Raw genomic sequence first — 25,628 nt, forward strand, 5'->3', positions numbered from 1 at the left:
AAAGACAGGTTAAGAGGCATGTGGAACTCTCAAACACATCACTGTGTCTGCCAACATAGATGATACACAGTAAGGTCACATCTTCATGGAAAGGATGGTAATTTCCAACACTACTGGAAGTCTGGAGTGGATAAATAATCCATATATTCAACTAGGAAGCAGCTAAAGAAATATCCTAGTTACCTAGGAAGCTTTCTGATTTCAAAAGGACATGAATACAAAGTAGAAGGAATCCACTCCCAAGGAAGGACATGAGAGTAGCTTAAAATGTGAGAATAATTTTAGGGGAATTTTAGGAGTTTGGTTATAGACTTATGTTCCCTCAAAATTCATATGTTGAAGCCCTAATCTCCGGTACCTTAGAACATGACTGTATTTGGGTAGGGCCTCTGAAGAGCTAATTAAATTAAGGTCACTGGGGTGGACCTTAATATAATCTGACTGGTATTCTTATAAGAGGAGGAGATTGGGACACACAGAGACACCAGAGGTACTTGTGCAGAGGAAAGAATATGTGGGGACTTAGCAAGGGTGCAGCCATCTGCAAGCCAAGGAGACCTCTGAGGATTCCAATCCTACCTGCACCTTCATCTCAGACTTTTCTGGAACTGTGAGAAAATAAATTTCTTGGTTTAAGCCACCCAGTCTGTGATATTTTGTTATGGCAGCTCTAGTAAACTAATACAGATTTTAAATGTCAACAAATGTCAGTGTTTAAGCTTTGACAAAATTTTCTAAAGGAAAGTATAAAAGGTCATTTTCTTTCTTTTCAGAGCCTGATGATTGCGGGAGGGGTAAGCCAGCTGCATGGGGATCACCACGCAATACTCACACAGGACAGAGAGAAAGTTGATCTCTTCCATTTCTTTTCCTTTCTTTTTTTTTTTTTTCTGTTGAGTTGAATGATCTTCAAACTGCAAATGAAAGAACCATTGCTCATTGGAAATAAAGGCCAAAGATGAGTGACAGGATTATAGAATAAGTCTTAGCTGTTCTAAATCCAAGTCCTTACTTGTTATGTACCCCCACCCCCAAATTCATATGTTCAAGTCCTAACCTGACACTACCTCAAAAGGTGACCATATTTGGAAATAGGGTCAAATATGTGATTAAGGTTAAATGAGGTCATTAGCGTGGATCCTAACCCAATATCTGGTGTCCTTATAAGAAGAAGAGATTAGGACACAGTAAAACACAGTCCCAGGGAAGACCATGGGAGAATACAGGCAGAAGGTAGCCATCTGCAAGCCAAGGAGAGAGGCCTCAGAAGTAACCAACCCAGCCAACACCTTGATTTCAGACTTCCAACCTCCTGAAGTGTGAGGAAATACATTTCGGGTGTTTGATCCACCCAGTCTATGGTAAGTTCCGGCAGCCCAACAGGCTCATCTGGCTCAGACTTAACGATTGCTTTTGGTGATATTTATGGGGTGCAGATAACAGCCTAAACACAAGACAACAGAAATGTGGCCCAGCAGACTATGCATAAAATAGAACTGGGATATCTGGACCGATTGGAGTCTGCAGTGGGATGTGGTTACTAAAATAGTCAAATGCAATATGAGGCTCCAGGCAGAGTGGTGGGCAGCATCTCCCATGCTGCAGTAGTCAGAGCACATGTGGAGTACTGTCAAAAGACACAGACAAACCAGAAAACGTTTAGAGAATGGCCAAGGTGTGGAGGGAACCAGAAAATATGCCAATATACAACTGTTGAAGGAAGTGCCTGTTTTACCTTGCGAAGAGGAGACTCTAGAGGAAGAAGCATGAAAACCACTGGCAAATGTGTAAAGATCTGAAGTGTGGAAAAGAATTATTCTGCTTGGTCACTGGGGATACAAGGATATCTCAGTGGGAGTTTAAAGGCGGGGGATGTGAGCTTTAAATGGGGTAAGAACATTCGAGTAACCAGAAATACCCAAGGATAGAATGCACAGTCTGGAGAGCCGGTGAATATCTCACAAATGGAGACACTGAAACCTAGGATGGGGATGCTGTTGTAGGAATTCCAGCAGATAAGTGGCTGTTGGTTCCTTCCCCAACTTAGCAGGATTCTAACTAGGGATGTTCCTGTATTTGGTGCTTAGAAGATCTGGAAGATACCTCAGGGCAGGAAATGGCATTAAATGCAGAACAGAGGTACTGACTGAGAAGCAAAAAGCCATCAGGATCTCTGAGTAGTGAAGGAACCGGAGAACATGCAGGCAATGTCCATCATTCTGACGCAATCAGCAGCAAATCATCTTCCCCCAGGAACATCTTGACCAGGGAATGTGTCAGTGTGGTGAATTTCAACAGTGGAAAGAGAAACTGCTAAATCTAAGAACTTTAATTTTTATAGATTATGATCTCATCTCTACAATTTTGAATTTCATGCTCAATAAAAGTCTCTTACTCTTAAACTAAAACTGCCTCCTCCTTCTCAGGGCTGGCTTCACAGGCATGCAACCCTGGGAAGTCTTACAGGCCCTGCAGTGTGAGAAGCCCCATGCTTGGTTTAATGCTCTGCCATTGACATCTTAAAATTCTTAACTTTCTTTTTTTTTTTTGAGACAGAGTCTCGCTCTATCGCCCAGGCTGAAGTGCAATGGCATGACCTTGGCTCACTGCAACCTCCGCCTCCCAGGTTCAAGCGATTCTCCTGCCGCAGCCTCCGGAGTAGCTGGGATTACAGGCATGAGTAACCACGCTCGGCTAATTTTTGTATTTTTAGTAGAGATGGGGGTTTCACCATGTCGGCCAGGCTGGTCTAGAACTCCTGACCTCAGGTGATCTGCCCACCTGGGCCTCCCAAAGTGCTGGGATTACAGGCATGAGACACCAGGCCCAGCCTTAAAATTCTTAACTTTGAAACAAAGGGTCTCACATTTGCATTTTGCAATGGAATCTGCAAAATCTGTAGCTTTGGGCCACCTTTCTCTTTGCATTCAGATGCCTTCTTTTTTGCCTTATTTGCTCATGCAGATCTGGAACAAATAGGGAATTGCGGTGGCTTTATGTGGTGTAGAAAGTGAACAACTGGGTTTGTCCTGTCACTTTAGGCTTTTCCCTGCTGTCCCAACTTCACGTCATTTACTTGCTGTTAGATTTGGGAGTTCATTAGTTTCACTTTCCTGATGTATAAATAGATAAATAGGAATAATAATAGTAACAGCCTCTTTGGCTTTCGTAGGAAGTAAAGGACATGAAGCATACAAACAAATACTGCATGACAACAAATATTTGCCCTTTTTTGTTGAGGACATTCAAAGGACATTCAGGGGTAAAAGTAATCCAAGGGTCAAGACTGAATGCCGAGTGCAGGGAAAGCCACAAGACAACATTTAGGGGAGCTGGTATAGAAATGACTTCCCAGGAAGGAAGTCTGAACCCCACTGGCTGAGCCATCCTTCCCGGGCCTAGGCACCCTTGTCAGCGGAATGAGCAGGGGAGAGAAGGCAGGCTGCAGTGCAGCCCTCGGAAGGCCAGAGCACTCCCTGGCTTCAGTCCTTCGCTCCAAGCCCTGTGTGGCTTGGTGACTAATGCTACTTCAGGTCAAGAGCAGGGGACACATATGGGCAGTTCTAGAGTATTCTAAACTATCTAGACACTAACTGGACAGTGGACGGTTTGTGTTTAATCCAGGAGAAAGTGGCGTGGCAGAAGGTTCATTTCTATAATTTAGGACAGACACAACGAAGAACAAGGGCAGAGTTTGAGGTCAGAAGTCCTCATTTACGGCGGTCGAATACGAATAATCTCTCCTAATTTTTCCTTCGTCCCCAACTCAGGCGGATGTTACATCCCTGCTTAACAACAACAAAAAAGACCCCCGCCCCCCGCAAAATCCACACTGACTGCCCCCTTTAAGAAAACAAAACTAAAACAAACAAAAACATAAGAAAGAAACAAAACCCAAGCCCAGAACCCTGCTTTCAAGAAGTAAATGGGTTGCCCGGTTCTTTGCCAGGTCCTGCGCCTTTCTCCTTTGGTTCGTTCTAAAGATAGAAATTCCAGGTTGCTCGTGGCTGCTTTTGACGTTGCGGGTTAAAAAATGAGGCTTTTGCTGCTCAACAAGCAAAGAAAATCCTATTTCCTTTAAGCTTCACTCGTTCTCATTCTTTTCGAGAAACGCCTGCCCCACCTCTCCAAACCGAGAGAAAAAACGAACTGCGGATAAAAACGCACCCTAGCAGCAGTCCTTTATACCACACCCCCGGGAGGCCTGCGGGGTCGGATGATTCAAGCTCACGGGGACGAGCGGGAGCGCTCCCGACTTTTCTAGAGCCCCAGCGTCCTAGGACTCACCTTTCCCTGATCCTGCACCGTCCCTCTCCTGACCCCAGACTCTCCCTCCCACCGTTCCGGAAGCCCAGGTGGGCCGTCGGCCGGGGAGCTGAGGGGGGCGCGTGGAGTGCTGGCGGCGCCTAGGGCGCTGCACCTGTGGGCGCGGGGCGCGGGCCCCTCCCGGCGCGAGCGGGCGCAGCTACCCGGCGGCGCCGCTAGGGGTCCCTCTCGAGTGCCGAGCGGGGTGGGCCGGATCAGCTGACTCGCCTGGCTCCGAGCCTCGCCGCCGCGCTACTGCTCCGTCAGTTTCCTGGGCAGCGGTAAGCGAGAGCACCCGGAGCAGCGCGCGCGGGGGCCCCCGGAGACGGCGGCGGTGGCGCGGACAGAGAAAGGACGCGGCGGATCCCACTCGCACAGCAGCGCACTCGGTGCCCCGCGCAGGGTCGCGATGCTGCCCGGTTTGGCACTGCTCCTGCTGGCCGCCTGGACGGCTCGGGCGCTGGAGGTGGGTGCCGCGCCTCGGAAGGCGGGGGGAGGCGGGCATGGCGGGGACCCGATCCCCCCCAAAGACCATAACCCAAGTCTTTAATGCAGAGAAGCCGGGGGTCCGTCAAGGGGACCCCTCTCCTCTCTGCCCCCGCTTGCGGACGTCCAGCGCATCCTCGCTTTCGGCCCAGCCCTGCCCCAGGGACGCGCGCTCCGGCCCGCGGAGAGGGAGCAGGAGAGGCGCTGGGCTCCCTGGTTCCGCGCCAGCCAGGGGCGAGAAGGGGAGGGGACGACCCTGAGCCCAGACCCCGACTCAGTCCCTGCCTTGGAAGCGGGGTCCGGGGGAGGCGAGAGACGTTCAGATGGGAGGAAGGGGAAGGAGCACGTGGGAAAACCGAAAACGCAGCGTCCCTGAAGCCAGTCCTCTGCTCTTGAATCGTTGCCCTTTCCTTTCTCTTGGGCCCTGGGGAGGAGGAGGAGTCGGGACAGCCCGGGAAGCTAGGGGCCCCTCGCTTTTCCCTGCGTTCTCCGCCTCGTTTCACCTTCCCCTCTCACCCCCATCCCCCTTCCTTGTTCAAACCTCCTCTTTCGCGGCTGCTGGCGGCGGCCGCCTGGGTGCGACCCGAGCCCGAGCCGGCGCCGGGGTCGCGCACCGTCTTCCGCAGGCAAACTTTGTGCATTTCCGCGTCTCCCTTTTGTGTAAGTTGCGAGAAATGGGAGGGGTCGGAGAACCAAAGCCACCCCGCACCTTCGCCAAGTCTGGACGTCCCGGGAGTTTGCTGGCACCCTAAGCTTCTGCCTGAGAGGCAGAAGGTCCCCGGGAACAAAAGCCGCGACACCCCGTCCTCACCGGCCCGGGCGCTCTGGGCCGAGTCGCGTTAGTCTCGGTGCGCCACCGAGGCTCCGGCCCGGCTCCCCGGCTGCGCGTCCGCCCTAGAGGGGGCAGAGACGCTGCCGGGGCCTCTGGAGGAGCCTTGGGGCCCCTTTGCTTCCCACCCTCGGATCACCTCTGACGCTTATTTCTCTGCTGGGCTGTAAAGTCCTTGGCGGGGAGGAAATAAGGAAATAAGGCGGAGGGTGTGCGTCTGGAAAGGGCAGTGGCGGATGGTGGGGAGGCACGGGCTCTGTCCTGTGCATCCAAGGAGGCGTTTGTCTTATTAAGGCGCGGCCTCTTCCCTAGTACCTCCGGGGACTCTGGGTTAGTTCCCCTGGGGGCACAGGATGCTGGGGAGGGTCCGAAGGGTCTTTTTTTTAGGGTGCAGATAAAAGGATTGAATTGAGTGAAGATTAAGACGGAGAAGATGGCGCCTCTGCAGTGCAGCAAAGAAAAGCTGTGTGGAGGCTGCAGCCTAGTGAAATCCACCCACCACTAGGTGTATAACAAGTCTTCCCCATTCATCCAACTCTCGAACATTCAGCTAACGCCTGTGCACAATGACTGTTTTTCTTTACATCTAAAGATGCTTAGAAGTTGTTTGCATGACAGTTGGGCCAGAGAAGGTTGTATTTCACTTCGGTTGGGTTCCTGTTTGGCATCTTAACCATTTGCAACCTTCCCTCCCCTTTTTTTCCCCTCTTTTCCCCCAACCTCCTAGTAATTTTCCAAAAGAAAAAAAGCAATTTCCGGACAGATGTTTTCCTGAGGCTGTATAGACTATCACACCATTACAGTTTTTTAGTTCATAATTTGCAAGGTCATTGAACTTTTTTCCCTTCTGATTTTTACCCACAAGTGGCTCAGGAATCACCTTAGGACTAGTTAAGACAGGTTGTTTTAAGAGTTAAAGAATTTCGTTTTCCATGTTTTAAAAAAATGCTCTTAACTAAGAGAATTCTGATTTCTCTCATGACTTACATTTATTTGTAGAATTATTCCCGTTTTCCTGAATGGTCTTAGTACAAATTAAAAACCGTATATTTAAGGAATTAAAAGCATATTATAACCTTATTTTTGAAGCTTTAGTCAAAACTTAAATATGTAACTTTGTTGAGCAGTATTTCTGTATAAAAAGAGGAAGCATGTAGGCAGATTCGAATTTAGTTTTTGGTCTAATTGCATTAATTTGCTGTTTCTGCCATCTTTTGGGAGCTTTTCACTAGCTATTAACTCCTTTAAAGGGTGGAGGTGAGAGTCGCGTTATTCCATTTTGCAAAGTGTTGATAGAAGGGTAGGTAATTCAGTCTACTGAGGTTTGAGAGTGGTTTATCTGGCCCTATCTGTGTCCACTGAAAAGATGTAATTACGAGTTGACTTTCTTTTATAGAGCTTAGAAAATAGGTCTGCTGCAGGTAGCTGTAAAAAAGAAATGAATAAGGGCAATGATAATGGGGCCTTGGCTTGCAGGGGAAACAGGTTATTATCTGGGTGGATGATTTTGGCTGGTATGTTGATAGAGGTGTGAGTTTAACAAACCCTAATCTATATGATGTTTCACTACCCTAATATTTATTTATTTTTAAATCTAGCTTCCTCTTAAGTTTTATTTCCCTCTCTTGAGGGTTTAACCTAGTCACAATCATCTTACCTTTGTGTTAGTGCTAATTTATAGTTTATGGAAACCTACTGCTACTGACTAGTACCTCCCTAAAGGTAGAAGCCCACACACAGAATAGTAAAGCTCAGGTTTAATGGTGATCTGTAAGGAGTCATGGTTCTTGCTAATTGGTGAGAAACCATGATAACTGGCAGACTGCAGAAGCTTTTCTCTTGTCACTGTAACCAGCAGAGGCTCCTGAACGACACTTGCAAGGCTATTAGTACTGCGGAGAAGTTGCTAAATGGAATAATACTGGTCCTGACTGAGGAAATGAAAAGGAACATGCAAGTTCTCAAGGTTAAATGAGGAATAACTGATTCAAAAAAAAAAAAAAAAAAGTGATCAACTGAATATTGGCTTGAAGGAATGGGAGAGGTTATCTTTATGTTAAGTCTTGTTGCTAGAGGATCTCTATTTTATGTTACGTTTTTTGCATACTAGAGTCTTCTGCAGATATTTGTATGCATGTAGTCAGTCATTCTGGAAATAAGCATAGCTATTACTTGCGTTTCATGTGGCCACTAAACTATCATTGAGAAATGCATTAAATTCAGTAGAAATGTACATTGTTTCTGCAAATTGCCTTGAGAATCTTACAAAGCATGTTTCATTAATACATTTCTTTTAAAATCTCTATCAATCACAAATGTAAAGATCAACCTATGCAGATGCATTTTAAATATAAAGCTTCCAGAATGTAAGGTTTAGTTTGACTGCATACCTTATTACCTCCCCTTCCCTCCTCCCTCCCCTTACTGCCAGGAAGTTTGCAGGGTAAATAAAACATGCACATGATAACAAAACAAAGTGGAATGTACTAAAATACCAGAAGGAAAGTACAGATTAAGTATACTGAGTAAATATGTTACAGAGAAAACTTCCTGTATTTAAAAACTATAGGAATAATGGGATGAGATAATAGATAATCCTGGAGCATTTCCTGGTAGTAAATTTCCAGCCAGGTTTGTATCCCAGGTCTGGGGATTTGAGGTTAAGTTTTTGCATATACAATATGTGTTTACATTCCTCTCTGCCTCTCCCAGACAGACACACACACACACATACACATCTGTCTGACTGTCTCTCTCTTTCTCTCACTTGAGTGACAGATGCTGTTGCAGGGTACTTTCAAGAGGAGTAGGGAATTCGAAATGAGGAGTTGAGAGGTCAAAGGTAAGGGGCTGAATGCAGGACCAGAGAGCTTCAGTAGCATCACAAAGTGATTCCCTGAGTGGCAACGAGGAGGATAGGGAAAAAAATCATATTTTCTGTTTGTGTTTTTTGTCTGGTGGCTTTCAACCTCTCTCTGTTTCACTTGACTATGCTTGATTATGAAATCTTTTTTTTTCTTTTTTTTCTTTTTTAATTTAAAGATCTACTGGCTTTGTTGTGATTCTACATTCAGGCAACACTATTCCATAAAATAGTATAAATGTTCCTATGAATTGAACAGAGGAGACTGGCTTTGTAGTCAGAAAAGGGCTGAAGAAAACAGAAAAATCTTTTCCTTTTCATCGTGAGAGCTCAGATGCAAATGTATGGAGTGGGGATGGATGGGAAATGCTGTCACCCTGTGGGTCTCACAGCCGGTGTACAGATACACCCTCATGAGTGGGTGGGGGAAGACAGAAGGTGGTAGGGGAAGGAATGAGCACACCCCAGAATGAGTAGCAAGTTTAATCAATAAAATACATATTTCTTTTTTTTTATTGTTGTATAAGAAGAAAGACAGACAGAACTCAAACCCTGAAGCTGATTTGGCAAGTGAAAACTTAGTAAAGGGGGAAATGTTACGTAACTATTTCTTCAGTTTAGTGTGGATAGCTTAAGAAATAACTGGTACTGTGAGGACAGCATTTTTCTTGGAAAAAAAGTTTGGCAAATTTTCCTCTTTAATCTTGGTTAATAGATACGCTTGACCAGTACCTCTTTAGAAGTAGAAATCTAGCAAAGACTGGAGTACAATGATTGCTCTAGGAATAAATTCACATATTTAAATTTAACAGCCTGGATATGTTCATCAATTAATAACTTCATGAAAAAGGGATGCTGAATAGATTAGATAGCTGACTATTCGAAGAGGGCCACATGAAGTCTCAGGTTCACATGTATTAATTAAATCTGCTGAAATAGAAACCTAAGATTTTTTTTTTTTTTTTTTTTTTTTTTTTTTTTTTTGAGACGGAGTCTATCTCTGTCGCCCAGGCTGGAGTGCAGTGGCGTGATCTCGGCTCACTGCAAGCTCCGCCTCCCGGGTTTACGCCATTCTCCTGCCTCAGCCTCTCCAGTAGCTGGGACTACAGGCGCCCGCCTCGTCGCCCGGCTAGTTTTTTGTATTTTTAGTAGAGATGGGGTTTCACCGTGTAGACCAGGATGGTCTCGATCTCCTGACCTCGTGATCCACCCGTCTCGGCCTCCCAAAGTGCTGGGATTACAGGCTTGAGCCACCGCGCCCGGCCAGATATTTTCTGTAGGTTTATTTTGTGTGGCTGCGTGTTGAAGAAACATGCAATACAGAATTAGCTTGAACCTTCTGAGAGTGATAGTGTCTCACCAAAGATGGTAGTTAAAATGGGGAAGATGAGAGGTTTTTAAACATCTCACCTCTATAGAAAGAACCAGAGTTATTCTCAATTTATAATGTTGATTTGGATGCCAGGCATGATGTTAGGCCGATGACACTGAGTCATTGAGTGTTCTCAGGTGTGTAGAGAAGGTGGCATTGCACACTAATCAAGAGAGTTTGGACCAGGGCAGGAACGCATGGGTATAAATTCTGTCTTTGTCTCTTTTGAGCTAGTGTCCATGGGCAAGTTTCTGTGCCTCAGTTTTTTCCTTTGTTAAATGGGATGAGTATTTCTAGTTATTGAGGATCGAATTAATATCTATGTTAAATGCCTGAAACAGTGTGTGAGTTAATGTGTATGTAACCTGATGGCATAGCATAAACACTGTGTGTTTGTTACTGCTAGTATGTATGGTGATGATGATGATGTACAATGAGTATATATGTAAGTTTCCCGCATAGTTGAAAGTTAAAAATCTATATGATGTTTCACTTATTGACAAATTAATTTACTTACTGGCCAATTAAGACTATTGCAGGAAATTGGCAGATCATTGTCTATGAGTTTGATCAAAATTTAAAAAGCACATGGTGTCTCAGATACAATTTTTAGAATACATGTTATAAAATTTCGTTTATTAAATATGTATTGTGTATTTTGATCGGTTTTTTGAAACATGAAAATAATTCATGCTCATTGAAAAATTTAAAACAGTACAGAAATGTGCAAAAAGGCGTAAGCATTTTTTACACAAATGGGAAAGACCTAGCTTTTTTTTTCTTTTTTTCCACATAACATGGATGTAGACCATTTTAATTTTTTTATTTTTTATTTTTTTGGAGACAGAATCTCGCTGTGTCACTCAGGCTGGAGTGCAGTGGCACAATCTCAGCTCACTGCAATCTCTGCCTCCCAGGTTCAAGTGATACTCCTGCCTCAGCCTCCTGAGTAGCTGGGATTACAGGCCCTCACCACCACGCCCAGCTAATTTTTATATTTTTTTAAGTAGGGATGGGGCTTCACCATGTTGGCCAGGCTGATCTCAAACTCTTGACCTCAAGTGATCCGCCCACTTCGGCCTCCCAGAGACCTATTTTTAATGTTGTACACACTGACAGCTTGCCACAGATGTCTAATATTGAGCAAGTTTATACACTGGCTTGATTATTAACTATTAGTTGGCTATCAGCTATTTGCAAGGAACTGTGAACAAGCTTGGTTTAGTTTTTAGCAGAATCTTTGCTAACAAAATGAATAAACAGGCTTTGCCAATCAGGGTAGAAATGGAAGATTTCAAATGCCAGCAAAAGAATTTTGGTCCTACTATGGATCCTTGAAGTTATGTTCACCCAAGGACAGGGAAACCAAAAAGCAGATTGCTTGAGAATGCTGCATTTCTCTAAGAAGTCAGTTTCAAAATAAAATGAATTTGTATAACCAGCCATGTTATGGCTGTTACATCTTTAAAACTTTATAGTGATCTGCTGTTTAATTGAAATTATATATGTATTTTTAAAATCAGCATATGTTGCTCATAAAATAAAAGGTTTTTAGCTTCAAAAGCAGGCTAAGGATATTTGAAAGCCTTGAGTGTAGGAAACTGGTGATACTGAGGTTAAATTATGATTAACACAGTGAAAAATCAAGAAGCAGAGTCCCAAGGAATTTACACGGGTTTTTGTTTACCAGCTCACGTAATTATAATCGTCCTGTCCAACCAAAGACAAGAAGACAAGAAATGGGTTCAAGTATGAGAATGTGTAATGACAGAAGCCATATTTGTAATAAACATCCTGTTTAAAGTAGATGCAGTGAGGAGTGAATAAGATGGTTTCAGAAGCAGGAGTGGAGGGTCCGTGAGCAGGGATGAGGAATAAAGAGGACAAACATTTTGGAAAAGGCGAAAGATGAATAAGCCTGTTTTGTAAATGAATGGATCCTGATGAATGAAGTGCAGATTCCTTAAGGTCTTATTAATGATGGACCCAAAACAGTGTTTGAATCTCCTAATTTCCAGATGGTTCCTCTCTTTTTTCTTCACAAATTCAGAAGGTTTTCTTATGAGAAACTGAGTCAACAGGAATAATTGTCATTCTTTTGTTTTTGGTGATTTTTTTTTTTTTCTGGAAACTAACTGAGTCTCACTGTGTCACCCAGGCTGGAGTGCAGTGGCGTGATCTTGGCTCACTGCAACCTCTGCCTCCCGGGCTCAAGCAATTCTTGTGCCTCAGCCTCCCGAATAGCTGGGTTTACAGGCATGTGCCACCACGCCTGGCTAACTTTTGTATTTTTTTAGGAGAGACAGGGTTTTACCACATTGGCCAGGGTGGTCTTGAACTCCTGACTTCAAGTGATCCACCCACCTAGGCCTCCCAAAGTGCTGGAATAACAGGCGTGAGCCACTGCACCTGGCCAATTTTTTGGTGATTTTGATAGGAATTTTTTTTTTTTTTTTGCCTGATTCTTTTTTTGAGAGAATCTAATAGTTTGTCTCTTATCTAATAATTTGGCTTTCATTAGCTTCCAGAAAGCCACATACTATCTACATTGAAAAATGTAAGGCATCCTAGGTGATAGAGACTGATAAATTACTTTTCAGCCATAAAGGATGCTTATGAGAATAAGAGATCTGTTGAATAAAGAAAAGTCACTTGTATTAAGTGAAGAAATGCATCATTACTCTTGTTGCTTTGCTAAATTTCAAACCTTTAATGACTAATAAATTTTGACCCCATGGAGATATTTTACAGAAGAAAAATGAGCGGTTTAATCCTACCGTTGAGATAGACTTACGTGTTTTAGACCTGCTCCTCACCTCAAGTTACTACAAACTCATTTGTTTAGTTTTTCCTTGTCTTGTGTGTGCTTGTTACTTCACAGTAAAAATAGTGAGGCAACATAAATGTTACTTTTAAGAGAAAGTAAAGAAAATGGCATTATCCATTAAAGGCTGATTCATCTTAAAAAAAGGACTTGTTATATCTACTCCTACTATTGGATGAATTTTCAAAAGCACAATGATACTGTGTTTGATTTTGTTTGTTTGTTTTCAGGACAAGGCCTCACTCTGTCACCTAGGCTGAAGTGCAGTGGTGTGATCCGTAACTGTGGCCTCTTGGGTTCAAGCCATCTTTCTGCCCCAGCTTCCAGAGTAGCTGGGACTACAGGCACCTGCCACCACATCTAATTTCTTAAATGTTTTGTAGAGATGGGGTCCCCACTATGTTGCCCAGGCCGATCTTGAACTCCTGGGCTCAAGCGATCCTCCTGCCTCGGCCTTCCAAAGAGATAGATTACAGATGTGAGCTATTGTGCCTGGCCAACGTTGTTTTTATAAATATCATTACCCAGTTATTTTGTTTATCATTGAGTTGATAGGCTCATAGAATAAAGATGGATAAGCACTGTTTCTTAACCATATTTATTGATTTTTTTCATCTTTTAAAAAATCCTCATCTACTTCAAAGATTAAGCCTTTAAAACTGATGCAAAGTTTTTGAAGTCTTAGCCTCAGTCTTCAGAGACTAACATTAAAACCCATCATATGAAAAGTCATGTAATAGCAGATATTCTCCATCCTGATGCTCTCAGTTGCTTATTATGGTTTAACACAAATATAATTTTGTCATTACAGTAAATTAGTTTGAGGATGTAACTGAAGAGTACCTAAGAAACTCCCAAAGAAATGTGAAAATATGCAGACTAATTATTCTAAGAATAATTAATCAGATACTTACATATTAAATTGATTAGTAATTTAAAATTAAAACCAAATTTCTTTAGAAATTAGCTTATTTTTATACACAAAGAAACCTAGATTCTTACGGCTACAACCAAGAAAGGTTCACTCCTTCATTTCACAAGTATTTTCAAGGTCCTTGGCCCCAAGCGGGTGGACAGAATAAAAAGGAAGAAGGAAGTGACTTGGGAAAAATTGAGTTGGATAAGGAATATAAGAGAATGCTACGTAGAAGCATGTGTGTTGTGAATGTGATAGTTACTGTAGTATTGTCAAAGTTCTCTGATCATTTCACTACGTGAAGGTAAACTTAAGATATCTGGGGGCAGGAACTATATATATTTACTGTAATGTAAAAGAATAATTGTAGACAGGAGATCTACTTTGGGTGATTAAATGTTGAAAACAAATGGTGGGGGAGAGAATTTAGTATTGATTGTGATCACACACTTTTCTATACAGTAATTTGATCACTCATGATAATGCCTTACATTTTATATGTACTAAATAACATCAGTGAGTGCTCTAGAAATTCTATGTTGTGGTGATAAAGAATTACCTTCAGATTAAAGATTCGAACAGCTGTGGGACCTTCTCTTACGTTTAAGAAATTGTGAACAAGCATAGAAAGAAGATTAAATCCTTTTAAATAAGATTCATGGCCGGGCGCGGTGGCTCAAGCCTGTAATCCCAGCACTTTGGGAGGCCGAGACGGGCGGATCACGAGGTCAGGAGATCAAAACCATCCTGGCTAACACAGTGAAACCCCGTCTCTACTAAAAAGTACAAAAAACTAGCCGGACGAGGTGGTGGGCACCTGTAGTCCCAGCTACTCGGGAGGCTGAGGCAGGAGAATGGTGTGAACCCGGGAGGCGGAGTTTGCAGTGAGCCGAGATCCGGCCACTGCACTCCAGCCTGGGTGACAGAGCGAGACTCCGCCTCAAAAAAAAAAAAAAAAAAATTCTTTTTTTTTTCAGCCTCTTTTGGGGACATTTTATTGTGAAAAAGTTTCATAAATACTGTCAATAACTTTATCATGTTCAGTCATTTGCAACTGTATTTCAGAAATTCAGTTGGCCTGCAAAAAAATTGCCTCATTCTTGAAATATTTCATCCATGCCCTGATTGATTGGGACACTTTCAGTAGAGGGTGCCTAGAAATAATTTTGTGTGAAGAAGATAGTAGAGTCTAGAAAGAAAATGTGTATTGGAATTAAATTGAGTGGCATCAAAATGAAAATTTCCCTGTCATTGTCTCTTTTTTTGGCTCCTTTTTTGGCCATTTTACAGCTAGTGTTTAGTGTTACGAGGATCAAAATTGGCCCTTTAAAAAAATATTGTGAATTCTATTACCTCTGTTATCTAAAAGAATTGTATTTTTCAATTTGAAGGGCTTGAAGCCAGTACCACTACCTACCATTAACTTGACAGGCATTGAAAATCTAATTGAGGTCATTATGATTAGCCTTGTATCTTGCTAGTGTTTTCTCAATCTTATTTTGAATGTTTTGTGTCAAGTGTTAAATCCTCTTATACCACAGAATCCAGAAAATTTAAATCCAACAAAAGTAAACCGAATATAAAAATTCTGTGGTTGTCTGTTCTTGGCTAACCCATAGGGTGATTGAATGCAAAGGCAGCTTACAGCACTGCTGCTATTTGTGGAGGGTTTCACTTTTAAGAGTACATCTGAGACAAAATTGCAATTTTGGAATCACTCTTTCCTGCTTGTTCAGTGAAATAGGAGAGGGGGGAATTCCTGAGGGAAGCTGGGAGATTTCCAGGTGATGATAGAGCAGCCATGTGAGTATTTGGCTGAAACAAAGTCTGTTGGACAGAGGTGGCCTTACCACTGAGTATCAATCAGCATGGCCATTAGAACTGTCCAGGACAAACATAATGAATGTTGTGGTGGCAGAGAGGTTATACTTAAATGAACAAAATAGGAGGCTGACTTTCCCTCTTTCTTGGTAGTTCCTTTTTTTGTATTTGCTATTTGGATATTTTACTTCACTTTTGTGAGCTAGACTCAAAGGTTAAATTTACGTCATTGTGAATATTCTGGATCATATTGTAAGGACACAGATGGGAAGCATCCGTTCAGTTTATTGGGAGTATTTATGTGCATGTATTTTTAATTGTATTTATTGATTTAATAGCCGATGAGATGAGAAAAAAATATTAGTGTCTTTTCGTTGCACAGAAAAAGACATTGGATGCTTTCTTAAGAGTTTATTATCACATGTGAAGTTATTCAGATTTACAAAGCAGTCTGACATGTTAACCTCACTGCTTGTTTGCTCCTTTCTATCAGAGGTTGAATACAAAGCCAAGCCAAGCCCATGATTCTTCTGCGAGCAGATGAGGGGGAAGGTTCAATGAGTATTTGGATTGTGCATTCACCTGTTATGTCTCTACTGCAAGTTTTCTCAGGGCATTTGTGATTGACTTCTGTGATGTTGACACCGATTTGGAGTTAAGATGTTTAAAAAAGTATTAATTTATGGCCTGGCGCAGTGGCTCACGCCTGTAATTCCAGCACTTGGGGAGGCAGATGCGTGTGGATCACGAGGTCAGGAGATTGAGACCATCCAGGCTAACGTGGTGAAACCCCATCTCCACTAAAAATACAACAAATTAGCCGGGCGTGGTGGCGCCGCCTATAGTCCCAGCTACTCAGGAGGCTGAGGCAGGAGAATGGCGTGAACCCGGAAGGCGGAGATTGCAGTGAGCCCAGATCGCGCCACTGCACTCCAGCCTGGGCAACAGAGCTAGACTCCGTCTCAAAAAAAAAAAGATTTACTATCTCACTGTTTCTCTTATTTTGAATTTTTGAAATTATCATTCATTTTATGGACATATACTGCAAGGATTCTGTGTTTCATTTATGACAGGAGATAAGAATCTGGGTGGAGCTGTGAGTAAATGGAAAGGTAGCTCAGTCTGTGCCTTGAGGAATTCCGCAGTCCAGTGTGGGAAGAAAGAGGCGGAGAAATAATTAGGTGCAGTGTGCCAAAGGCTATAATAGAGGAGGTACACAGTCTTCCCAGAGAAAGCAGGCAGCATTTGAACTAGGTTTCAAGGATGCGTGAAGGTGAACTGGGGTGTGGAGGGCTTCCCAGACAGAAAAAACAGCGAGGGTGTAGAGTTTCAAAGGAGGAAGCCCAGGGGTAAATAAGTGAGAGAGACAGTGGGAGATTATACATTTTGGATGCCCTTAATGAGTTTGAACTTCATTTTCTTAGCAATGGAGTACTTTTAAATGTTTGTAAAATGGGGACGAGGCATTGATGACCATGGTTCATTTAGGTTTGTAGAAGTCCTTTTCAATGTCTGCTTAATCTCATGGGCCGGTTAGTGACACCTCGACGCAAGGGAGCGTGTAAATGTCCGCTATTAGCTGGGAGCACTGCCATCAGAAATAACATTTCCGGCTCTCTTCGTAAGGATAAAGGACAGGTAGGATATTGGGTAACAACTGACGTTCTGGGATGTAGAAGAAATACAGTACCATAAAGGGATAGAGGAACATGGGTAGACTTAACGTTCTGAACCAAAGCAAAGATTCTCCATGAGCGATTAGAGTAGGCTTTTGGGATTTGCTTACCTTCCCTTATCTGCTAGCCAGCCACACAGGAAGCACATCTTTGTGGACTGATAGAGGAGGAGGTAGGAAATGCTTTCTCATTTTTATGGTAGAAACATCCAAGAGCTGAGCTTTCATTCTGGCTGAGGGAACTCAAGATGGTTCAGACTTGCATTCCTGGGAAAGCCTTCCAACCAGAGTGATGGAACAAAGGGATCATTTCTGTGGCCCTGTGTGGATAGCAGTGGCAGTCGGCTTACTCTCCCTGTTGGTTAACTATCTTCGTTTGATCTAGAGACTTCCTCAAAGCAATTTTGTTGTGCTTGTTCTTTGAAAGCAACAGCAGACAAAACAAGCTTTGAGGTTTTTAGAAAAGAGCTTAATACTGAGCACCTCTTTTGAGCTAGATCTGTCTGTCATGCTGAACCTCTTTTCTGTAGTTGCATAGCTTTTCAGATCTGTTTATGCTTGCTGGTGTTATTGAAACAGAATGGGAAGATCTCTGAAAAAAGGAACATTGATCTTAATAAATTTATGTCAGTAAGAATGGGACTGCCATTTTAAAATTTATTTTAATTCCTTACCTATTTTCTTGTTCATTTCAGTTATTCTAGAAGTGATGAAATGAATATATGTCACAGAAAGTATGCGATAAAATCAAGATGTGGGGAAAACTTGTAGTTCTGAGTAGGCCTGATAGAATCATCATTGTTAGGGAGTATTTGGAGGTTTTGTAGTAGGGATTTTGTCTTCACTTAAATATTTATTTGAAATATGTTCCAATAGTTTGACATATTACAGGATCTGTCTTAAAGAAATGTCTAAAATATGATTCCTCAGAAGCTGCTCTTAGTTTTATTTTCTGCTGTTGGTTTTATTTTCTAACATTTCATTTTGATCCCGCAGTTTTAAGCGTAATCAAAAAGGCCGGGCGCGGTGGCTCACACCTGTAATCCCAGCACTTTGGGAGACTGAGGTGGGTGGATCACTTGAGGTCAGGAGTTCAAGGCCAGTCTGGCCAACATGGTGAAACCCCATCTCTACAAAAAATACAAAAATCAACCGAACGTGGTGGTGCATGCCTGTAGTCTCAGTTACTTGGGAGGTTGAGACAGGAGAATCGCTTGAACCCAGGAGGCAGAGGTTGCAGTAAGCTGAGATCATACCACTGCATTCCAGCCTGGGCAACAGAGCCAGACTCTGTCTCCAAAAAAAGAGTAATCAAAAAGCTAGATTATTTAAATCTTGGCATGTCTTCTTTAAAAAATGTTAAACTGTCAGGAAAATTATCACTTCTGAATACCACCTTCAGAAAAACACATGAAAATTTGTGCATGTGTCAAATAGTTGATCTATGAAAATTAGAGTAGTTATCAGATGTGTTTGAATGTATATTTCTGTCATATTACATTGGTCATATTTTTAGATTATACTTTTTTTCACCCGTGAAGCCCATGTAGGTAAGTTTGAAAATTTTCTTTAATTATATTAGAATTTGAAAATTAAATAAATCTCCTTTAATTCATGCATAATTTTCTAATAGTCATATAGTTTGTATTATATAATTTGAGAAACTTGCTTCTAAAAAATTGTCTGCCAAAGAATGTATATTTCTGAATTCTGTTCTGCTTTCATATATCTGAAAATATTTGAGCTATCATAACTGGCTATGCTTCAAACCCAGTCTGAAATGGGTGGCCTTTGCTGGCTTTGGATTGCAGAGCTGGGGGCTGTAGCTTGCTGTATCTGATTTAAAATAGTCAGTAGTTGATTTTGCAGGCAGTTAGATGTATACTTTTGCATAAAGTCATTGAACTGAAAAAGTTGGCACTGCAAGAATATGGTGTGAGAAAAGAGAACTTGAGTACTCACTCTCATCTCACCTGAATCTTATTAATATTTTATTTATTCATATCTGTTGTATTTTTAAGTAAATAAACTCTCTAGAAACGATCTCTGCTTCTTTGGTCATTTAAAATACATTAAACAAACTAATACAGATTGCAAAAATTGGTTGCAGTGTTCCTAGTTAGATATTGATGAAATAAAAATGTGGTCTATTCATATGAGTTCCTTTTAGTTATTCCCACTAATATCAGATGTGTTTTTAAAAATGGGAGATTATAATCTTTTATGAAGTAAGATAAGTTATTACTTTAAATATATATTCAATTCATAGAAAACAAAATAGGCTACAAGCGCCTGCATAAAGGCACATCCACTTAGGATTATCGTTAAGGCCTACATGATAATTAGGATTCAGTCATAGCGTAAATGAAGTGATATCAGTTTTTTTTTTTTTTTTTTTTTTGAGACTGAGTCTCGCTCTGTCGCCCAGCCTGGAGTGCAGTGGCACGGTCTCGGCTCACTGCAAGCTTCGCCTTCTGGGTTCATGCCATTCTCCTGCCTTAGCCTCCCGAGTAGCTGGGGCTACAGGCACCCGCCACCACGCCTGGATAATTTTTTTTTGTATTTTTAGTAGAGACAGGGTTTCACTGTGTTAGCCAGGATGGTCTCAATCCCCTGACCTTGTGATCTGCCCGCCTGGGCCTCCCAAAGTGCTGGGATTACAGGCATGAGCCACCGCGCCTGGCCAGATAACAATTATTTTTAGACCCAATGATATCTGCTGTCGATTTATTGTTGGTGCACAAAATAAGAAAACAAAAGCATGGTTTTAAAACAGCCCTTTATACATTTAATATGGAAATGGTAACCTCCAGGTCTGTATTCCATACAGGATCCTGGGCTCATTTCATCTGCGAATTCCTCTGGGCTTCATGCATGCCCAGGTCTGACTTTAGAGCAGAATTATCCAATAGAGGTATAATGGGACCGTTAGATCTAATTTAAAGTTTTCAGGTAGCCACATAAAAAAATAAGCAGATGAAATTAATTTTAGTATGTCACTAAATTCAAAATGTTATTTCAACAGGTGGTCAATATAAAAGCTATTTATGAAATACATTATTTTTTCATAATATGTCTTCAAAATTTTCACATTTCACATATTTATTTTTTATTTTATTATTATTATTATTTTTGAAACGGAGTCTCACTCAGTCGGTCACCCAGGTTAGAGTGCAGTGGCACCAGCTTGGCTCACTGCAACCTCCACCTCCTGGGTTCAAGCAATTTTCCTCCCTCAGCCTCCTGAGTAGCTGGGATTACAGGCGTGCACCATCACACCCAGCTAATTTTTTTTTTTTTAATTTTTGATAGAGATGAGATTTCACCATGTTGGCCAGGCTGGTCTTGAACTCCTGACCTCAAGTGACCTGCTCGCTTTGGCCTCCCGAAGTGCTGGGATTACAGTTGTGAGCCACCGCGCCTGGTCACATATTTCACATATTTTAACTCATACCAGCTGCATGTCGAGTACTTAGTAGCCACCAATGGCTAGTGGCTACTGTATTGGACAGTGCAGCTCTAGGAGAGTCTGCTCAACCTGCAGCTGTCTTGGAAGAGAATCATAGTTTCTGGAACAGGTAGACCTCCTTTTTAAGCTTCTCCACTTTACAGATAAAGAAAGTAGTATCTGGAGATGTTGAGTTGTTTAAAATCACCCACATTTTAAGAATCAAGAGCCCAATGCATGTTCTCTAACTTCTAGTCTCTTTCTTCATCACTTTTTCTGCTCCATGTTGCTGCATCCCATTTAATTACTAAGGTACTAATGTTAGGTTGTTGCTATCAGTTAAATATTAAGCCAGGAGCTTTAAGACAATCTGGTCCACTTGAAGACATGGCCTGATTTGGACAAAACTTGTGGGGTAGGATGAATAGCATTACCAGGCATATCTACAACTTCTCTGTGGACTAGTATTATACATAGATCAGTTCATCTTTTTCTGTTGCGAGCGCTGTTGGAATAGGAATGGGGGAACCTTTTGGAAGCCAAGGTATGTGATTCTGAACCCTGAAATGTCAGATGCCCACAAAAAGGAAGGGGGGAGATAGACATGCCATTACCTTACACATTGTCTGTATGGGTATGTAAACATGTACATATTATAAGGAATTGCACTTCATTTCTGGGCTTCTGGAAACGTCGGTGTTAAGATTTCATTTACCTCCCCTTGTTTTGGAAGGCTTCTTGTGTGTGTACTGCCCATAGTTCTTACCCAGTTACACTTAAATTATGATAGATACTTTTTGACAACTTAAGCCTAGTGCATTCCTGGCACGTAAAATAGTTATTTTCAGAATGTAAGCAAATGTGGAAAGCTTACTGCCTGACATGGAGGGTTGGAGAAGTGGGATTGGTGTTCTTTTGTTGTAAACTCATTTTTGTAAAGTATTTGTTTTACAATGTGAAGCATGCATGATGGATGAACTTTTAGAATTGAAAGTTATTTTTCATTTCATTCCTGAAATATTTACCAGCATGAATGTTGACTGAGTGCTTTGAAGAGAGTTTGCTTAGTCATATAACTTAGGTTTAATGATTTTAGATTTAATTAAACTTGAAGTTTTCCTGTTTGATCCTCAGGACTTCTCATCTGTGGCAAGGCTTTACTCACAAAGGACATGTCAACCTTGAAGTGAAGCATGCCTTGTGTTTCTTTATATTCAGATGAAAATGACTGAAGTTTGCCAATGCTGTGTTTGGGACAATGCTTAGAGGATTCATGGCTTGTAAGAATGACTTAAAAGTACAAGGATATTGGCTGGGCATGGTGACTGTCGCCTATAGTCCCAAAACTTTGAGAGTCTGAGGTCGGAGGATTGCTTGAGGTCAGGAGTTCGAGATAAGCCTGGGCAACATAAGGAGATCCCATCTCTATATTTTTTTAAAAATTAACAACAACAACAACAACAACAACAACAACAACAACAACAAGGTACAGGGGTATCTGCATTTCCTTAGGCAGCTATCTTATACACCTTTAAACTTAAAAAAAAATTCACCATTTTTAAAACAGTGTTTTATGTTCTTAGTAAATGTAAATAATAGGAACTGAGGTTTAGGGCTTAAAAATTTTGAGAGAATAATTTTTATTTCAGTAGCTTTTGGGGTACAAGTGGTTTTTTGTTACTTGGTTGAATTACATCGTGGTGAATTCTGAAATTTTAGTGCACTCAAGTAGGGTACCTTGTACCTAATATATAGTTTTTTTCATCCCTAGCCCCTCCTACCACCCTCCTCCTTGTGAGTCTCTGAAGTCCATTATATCCCTCTGTATGCCTTTGCTTATTCCTAGCTTAACTCCCACTTCTAAGTGAGAACATACGATTTTTGGTTTTCTAATTCGTGAATTACTTTACTTAGGATAATGGCCTCCAGCTCTATCCAAGTTGTTGCAAAAGACATAATTTTGTTCCTTGCAATGGCTGAGCAGTATTCTGTGGTATATATTTGCCACATCTTCTTTATCCTCTCATTAGTCGATGGGCCCTTACGTTGGTTCTGCATCTTTGCATTTGTGAATTGTGGTCCTATACACATATGTGTGCAAGTGTCTTTTTCATACAATGACTTCTTTCCCTCTGGGTAGATACCCAGTAGTAAGATTTTTAGATCAAATGGTAGATCTGCTTTAACTCTTTAGGAAATCTCCACAATGTTTTCCATAGAGGTGATACTGGTTTACATTGTGAGAGAATAATTTTTTTAAACCTATGTTTAAGCTAGATTTTGAATTGGGAAAGAATTACATTCATTATTGGAAGCTTTTGAAAAATATATTTTAAAATATATGAAAATATGCATAATCCTACCACCCACAAATGTCTGTATTATGATGTCATTTTTAAACCATTTTTGAGATTGTGCTATAGATTATATTTTATATACTACATTTTATTTCTTAACATTAAATCTCATACTATTTTAAGTTCTTTATACATGTAATGTTTATTGGATGGGTAAATCTATTTAGGGAAACTGCAGCTATGTAGTTGTGGACTTGTGCTTTTTTATTTGGCGTTTCTAGCCTGAACACAGGCTGGAAGTAGTGACATAAAGAGGGATTGTTTGCCAAATATCAGGTAATATTTTAATTATTTAATGCTCTAAATCAGGAGTCCTCAACCCCTGGGCCATGGACTGGTACCAGTCTGTGGTGTGTTAGGAACTTTGCTGCACAGCAGGAGGTGAGCAATGGGTGAGTGAGTGTTATTGCCTGAGCTCCGCCTCTTGTCATATCAGCAGGGCATTAGATGCTCATAGGAGCGCAAACCCTATTGTGAACTGCATGTAAGAAAGCTAGGTTGCACACTCCTTATTAGAATCTAATGCCTGATGATCTGAGGTGGAGCAGTTTTATTCCGGAACCAAACCACAAAATTGTCTTCCATGAAACCATTCCCTGGTGCCAGAAAGGTTGGGGACCACTGCTGTAAATTGCTGCTCTCAAGTAGTGTCACACATGGTGGTCTTTAACATAAAAAAAAAAGAAAAAGTAATGAATGTACACCATACAGATTAGCAAAAGTAAGGAAAAGCTGATCTAGTAGTTCAAACAAGCAATCCTCTTATTTAATGGTTCTGTGATTGCTTGTGTAGGCAGAAGCTTAAATGTAAGTTGTTGCATTTGACAGGCAAATGTAGCTGGGGCTGGAATGTAGATATTAGTGAAATTGTGATTTCAGTTTACTGGAGTCATTCAGTGGGAGCATGAAGTGGGTTACATGATTACACAGATATAAATAAAGCATCCTCCTTCCCACTTCACTGCTGTTAAAGTCTCTCCTGATGTTATGTGGTGGAAAAACAAGTCAAAAACATTAATTCTGTCAAGTTTCCAAAGATAGAAGAATCTTTGACCACAAAAGAGACAGTATTTATCTTCAAATTTAACAACATGTGATGAAATGCTGCTGTTGTACAACCTTGTGTAAGGTTGTGGAGTCCATTCAGCCAGACACATGTAATTTTTGTTATTAACTGCTGTTTCTGTGGTCAGTCAGCCAGGTTTATATTATTATACTTCACTATAGGTTTTTGGAGCAAAGACAGTGTTGTTTATTGTTTACTTTAAAAAAGAAATATAGTACTGTAACTACATAATGAATAAATGTTGATACTGTTGAAAACTAATAAAAACAAATTCTTATACTATCAATACCACAGAAATTCTTTTTATTGAGACGGAGTCTCGCTCTGTCACCCAGGTTGGAGTGCAGTGGCCGGATCTCAGCTCACTGCAAGCTCCGCCTCCCGGGTTTACGCCATTCTCCTGCCTCAGCCTCCCAAGTAGCTGGGACTACAGGTGCCCGCCACCTCGCCCGGCTAGTTTTTTTTTTTTTTTGTATTTTTAGTAGAGACGGGGTTTCACCATATTAGCCAGGATGGTCTCAATCTCCTGACCTCGTGATCCGCCCGTCTCGGCCTCCCAAAGTGCTGGGATTACAGGCTTGAGCCACCGCGCCCGGCCTACCACAGAAATTCTAATTGTAAGAAAATATTGATCTAATATGGAAATTCATTCATTTATTCAGTGCATTAATTGAACACCAAGCCAAGCATTGAAACACAACCATGAAAGAGGCCAGCTTCCTGATCTCACAGAGCTTATACTTTGTTGAGTGGGGTGGAGAGCAAATCTATGTATGTACATATGTATGTATGTATATATGTCAATCAGTATATTCTGTGCCACTTGGTGGTCAGTGCTCCAAAGAAAAATTAAGCCAGTGAGGAGCTGGATAGAGGCACAGTCTGGAAGGGTATGAAGGGGATCAGAATATGCTACCCCAAAATATGCCATTTTGGCATGAGTACTAATTTGAGCTGAAGACAACTGAGAAATAGCAGACACAGAACAAGCTTTATGCCCTTTCTGTAAGAATGTTGCTGTGTGAAGGTATCCTCCCTCCCCTCTCCATCCCTGGAGACACCACTAGAGGTGGCACCGTCATCTGCAGAAACAAAACTTACTGAAATAACCCTTACCTTCTATTAGTTTCCCCCATATATTTACCTTCCCACACTTCCTCTGGAAGCCCTAACCCCCCTCTCCTTTGTCTTGTGACTTTTCCACAGTTTATTGCTCTTTGTTAAGATGGTACGTAGGCTCTCAGACCTAACTGCTTCTTTTGGGTTTTTGCTTTTCTGTGGTGCTTCCTCCTCTCCACTCCCTCATGTAAGAATATTAACATTAAATAAAATTTATGTGTAAATAAAATTTATGTGTTTTTTCCCCTGCGAATCTGTCTCGTCAGTTTAATTGGCAAGGCCTCAGGTGCTGAACTTGACAGGGTAGGGAAAAAAGTTTTTTTCCCTTTTCTACAAGTATTAAAGCTGGAGAGAACGATACAGTGTAAAGACTGTGAGGTGGGAGCATGCTGGGGTGTTGGAAGAGGCACATGAGCTTACAAACATTCCATCAATTGTGTTTATGCAGTTTTTCTGTGACGATTCCCACTGATCGATCATTTATAAAAACTAGTGGGCCGGGCGCGGTGGCTCAAGCCTGTAATCCCAGCACTTTGGGAGGCCGAGG

The 25,628-nt window shown here is 41.6% G+C and overlaps 1 protein-coding gene and 1 long non-coding RNA gene across 7 annotated transcripts in view; one reads left to right on the plus strand and one right to left on the minus strand.

The window, feature by feature from the left end:
* LOC115892903 overlaps positions 1–4,675 on the minus strand; it is a 49,791-nt gene extending 45,116 nt beyond the window's left edge. Inside the window, exons 1-2 of the long non-coding RNA XR_004052827.1 lie at positions 4,288–4,675; positions 833–914 (exon numbers count right to left, since the gene is read on the minus strand). This is a non-coding gene — a long non-coding RNA (uncharacterized LOC115892903). The remainder of the gene's footprint in view (positions 1–832; positions 915–4,287) is intronic.
* The window catches only part of APP (amyloid beta precursor protein), a 286,842-nt gene continuing 265,731 nt past the window's right edge, over positions 4,518–25,628 (plus strand). For all 6 annotated transcript variants that reach the window (XM_010383436.2, XM_010383438.2, XM_010383440.2 and 3 more), the window contains exon 1: positions 4,518–4,771. In XM_010383436.2, the coding sequence (XP_010381738.1) occupies positions 4,715–4,771 (57 nt within the window). In that variant the 5' untranslated portion in view covers positions 4,518–4,714. The remainder of the gene's footprint in view (positions 4,772–25,628) is intronic.

Source organism: Rhinopithecus roxellana, chromosome 13 (genome assembly GCF_007565055.1).
Source record: "Rhinopithecus roxellana isolate Shanxi Qingling chromosome 13, ASM756505v1, whole genome shotgun sequence".
NCBI lineage: Eukaryota > Metazoa > Chordata > Mammalia > Primates > Cercopithecidae > Rhinopithecus > Rhinopithecus roxellana.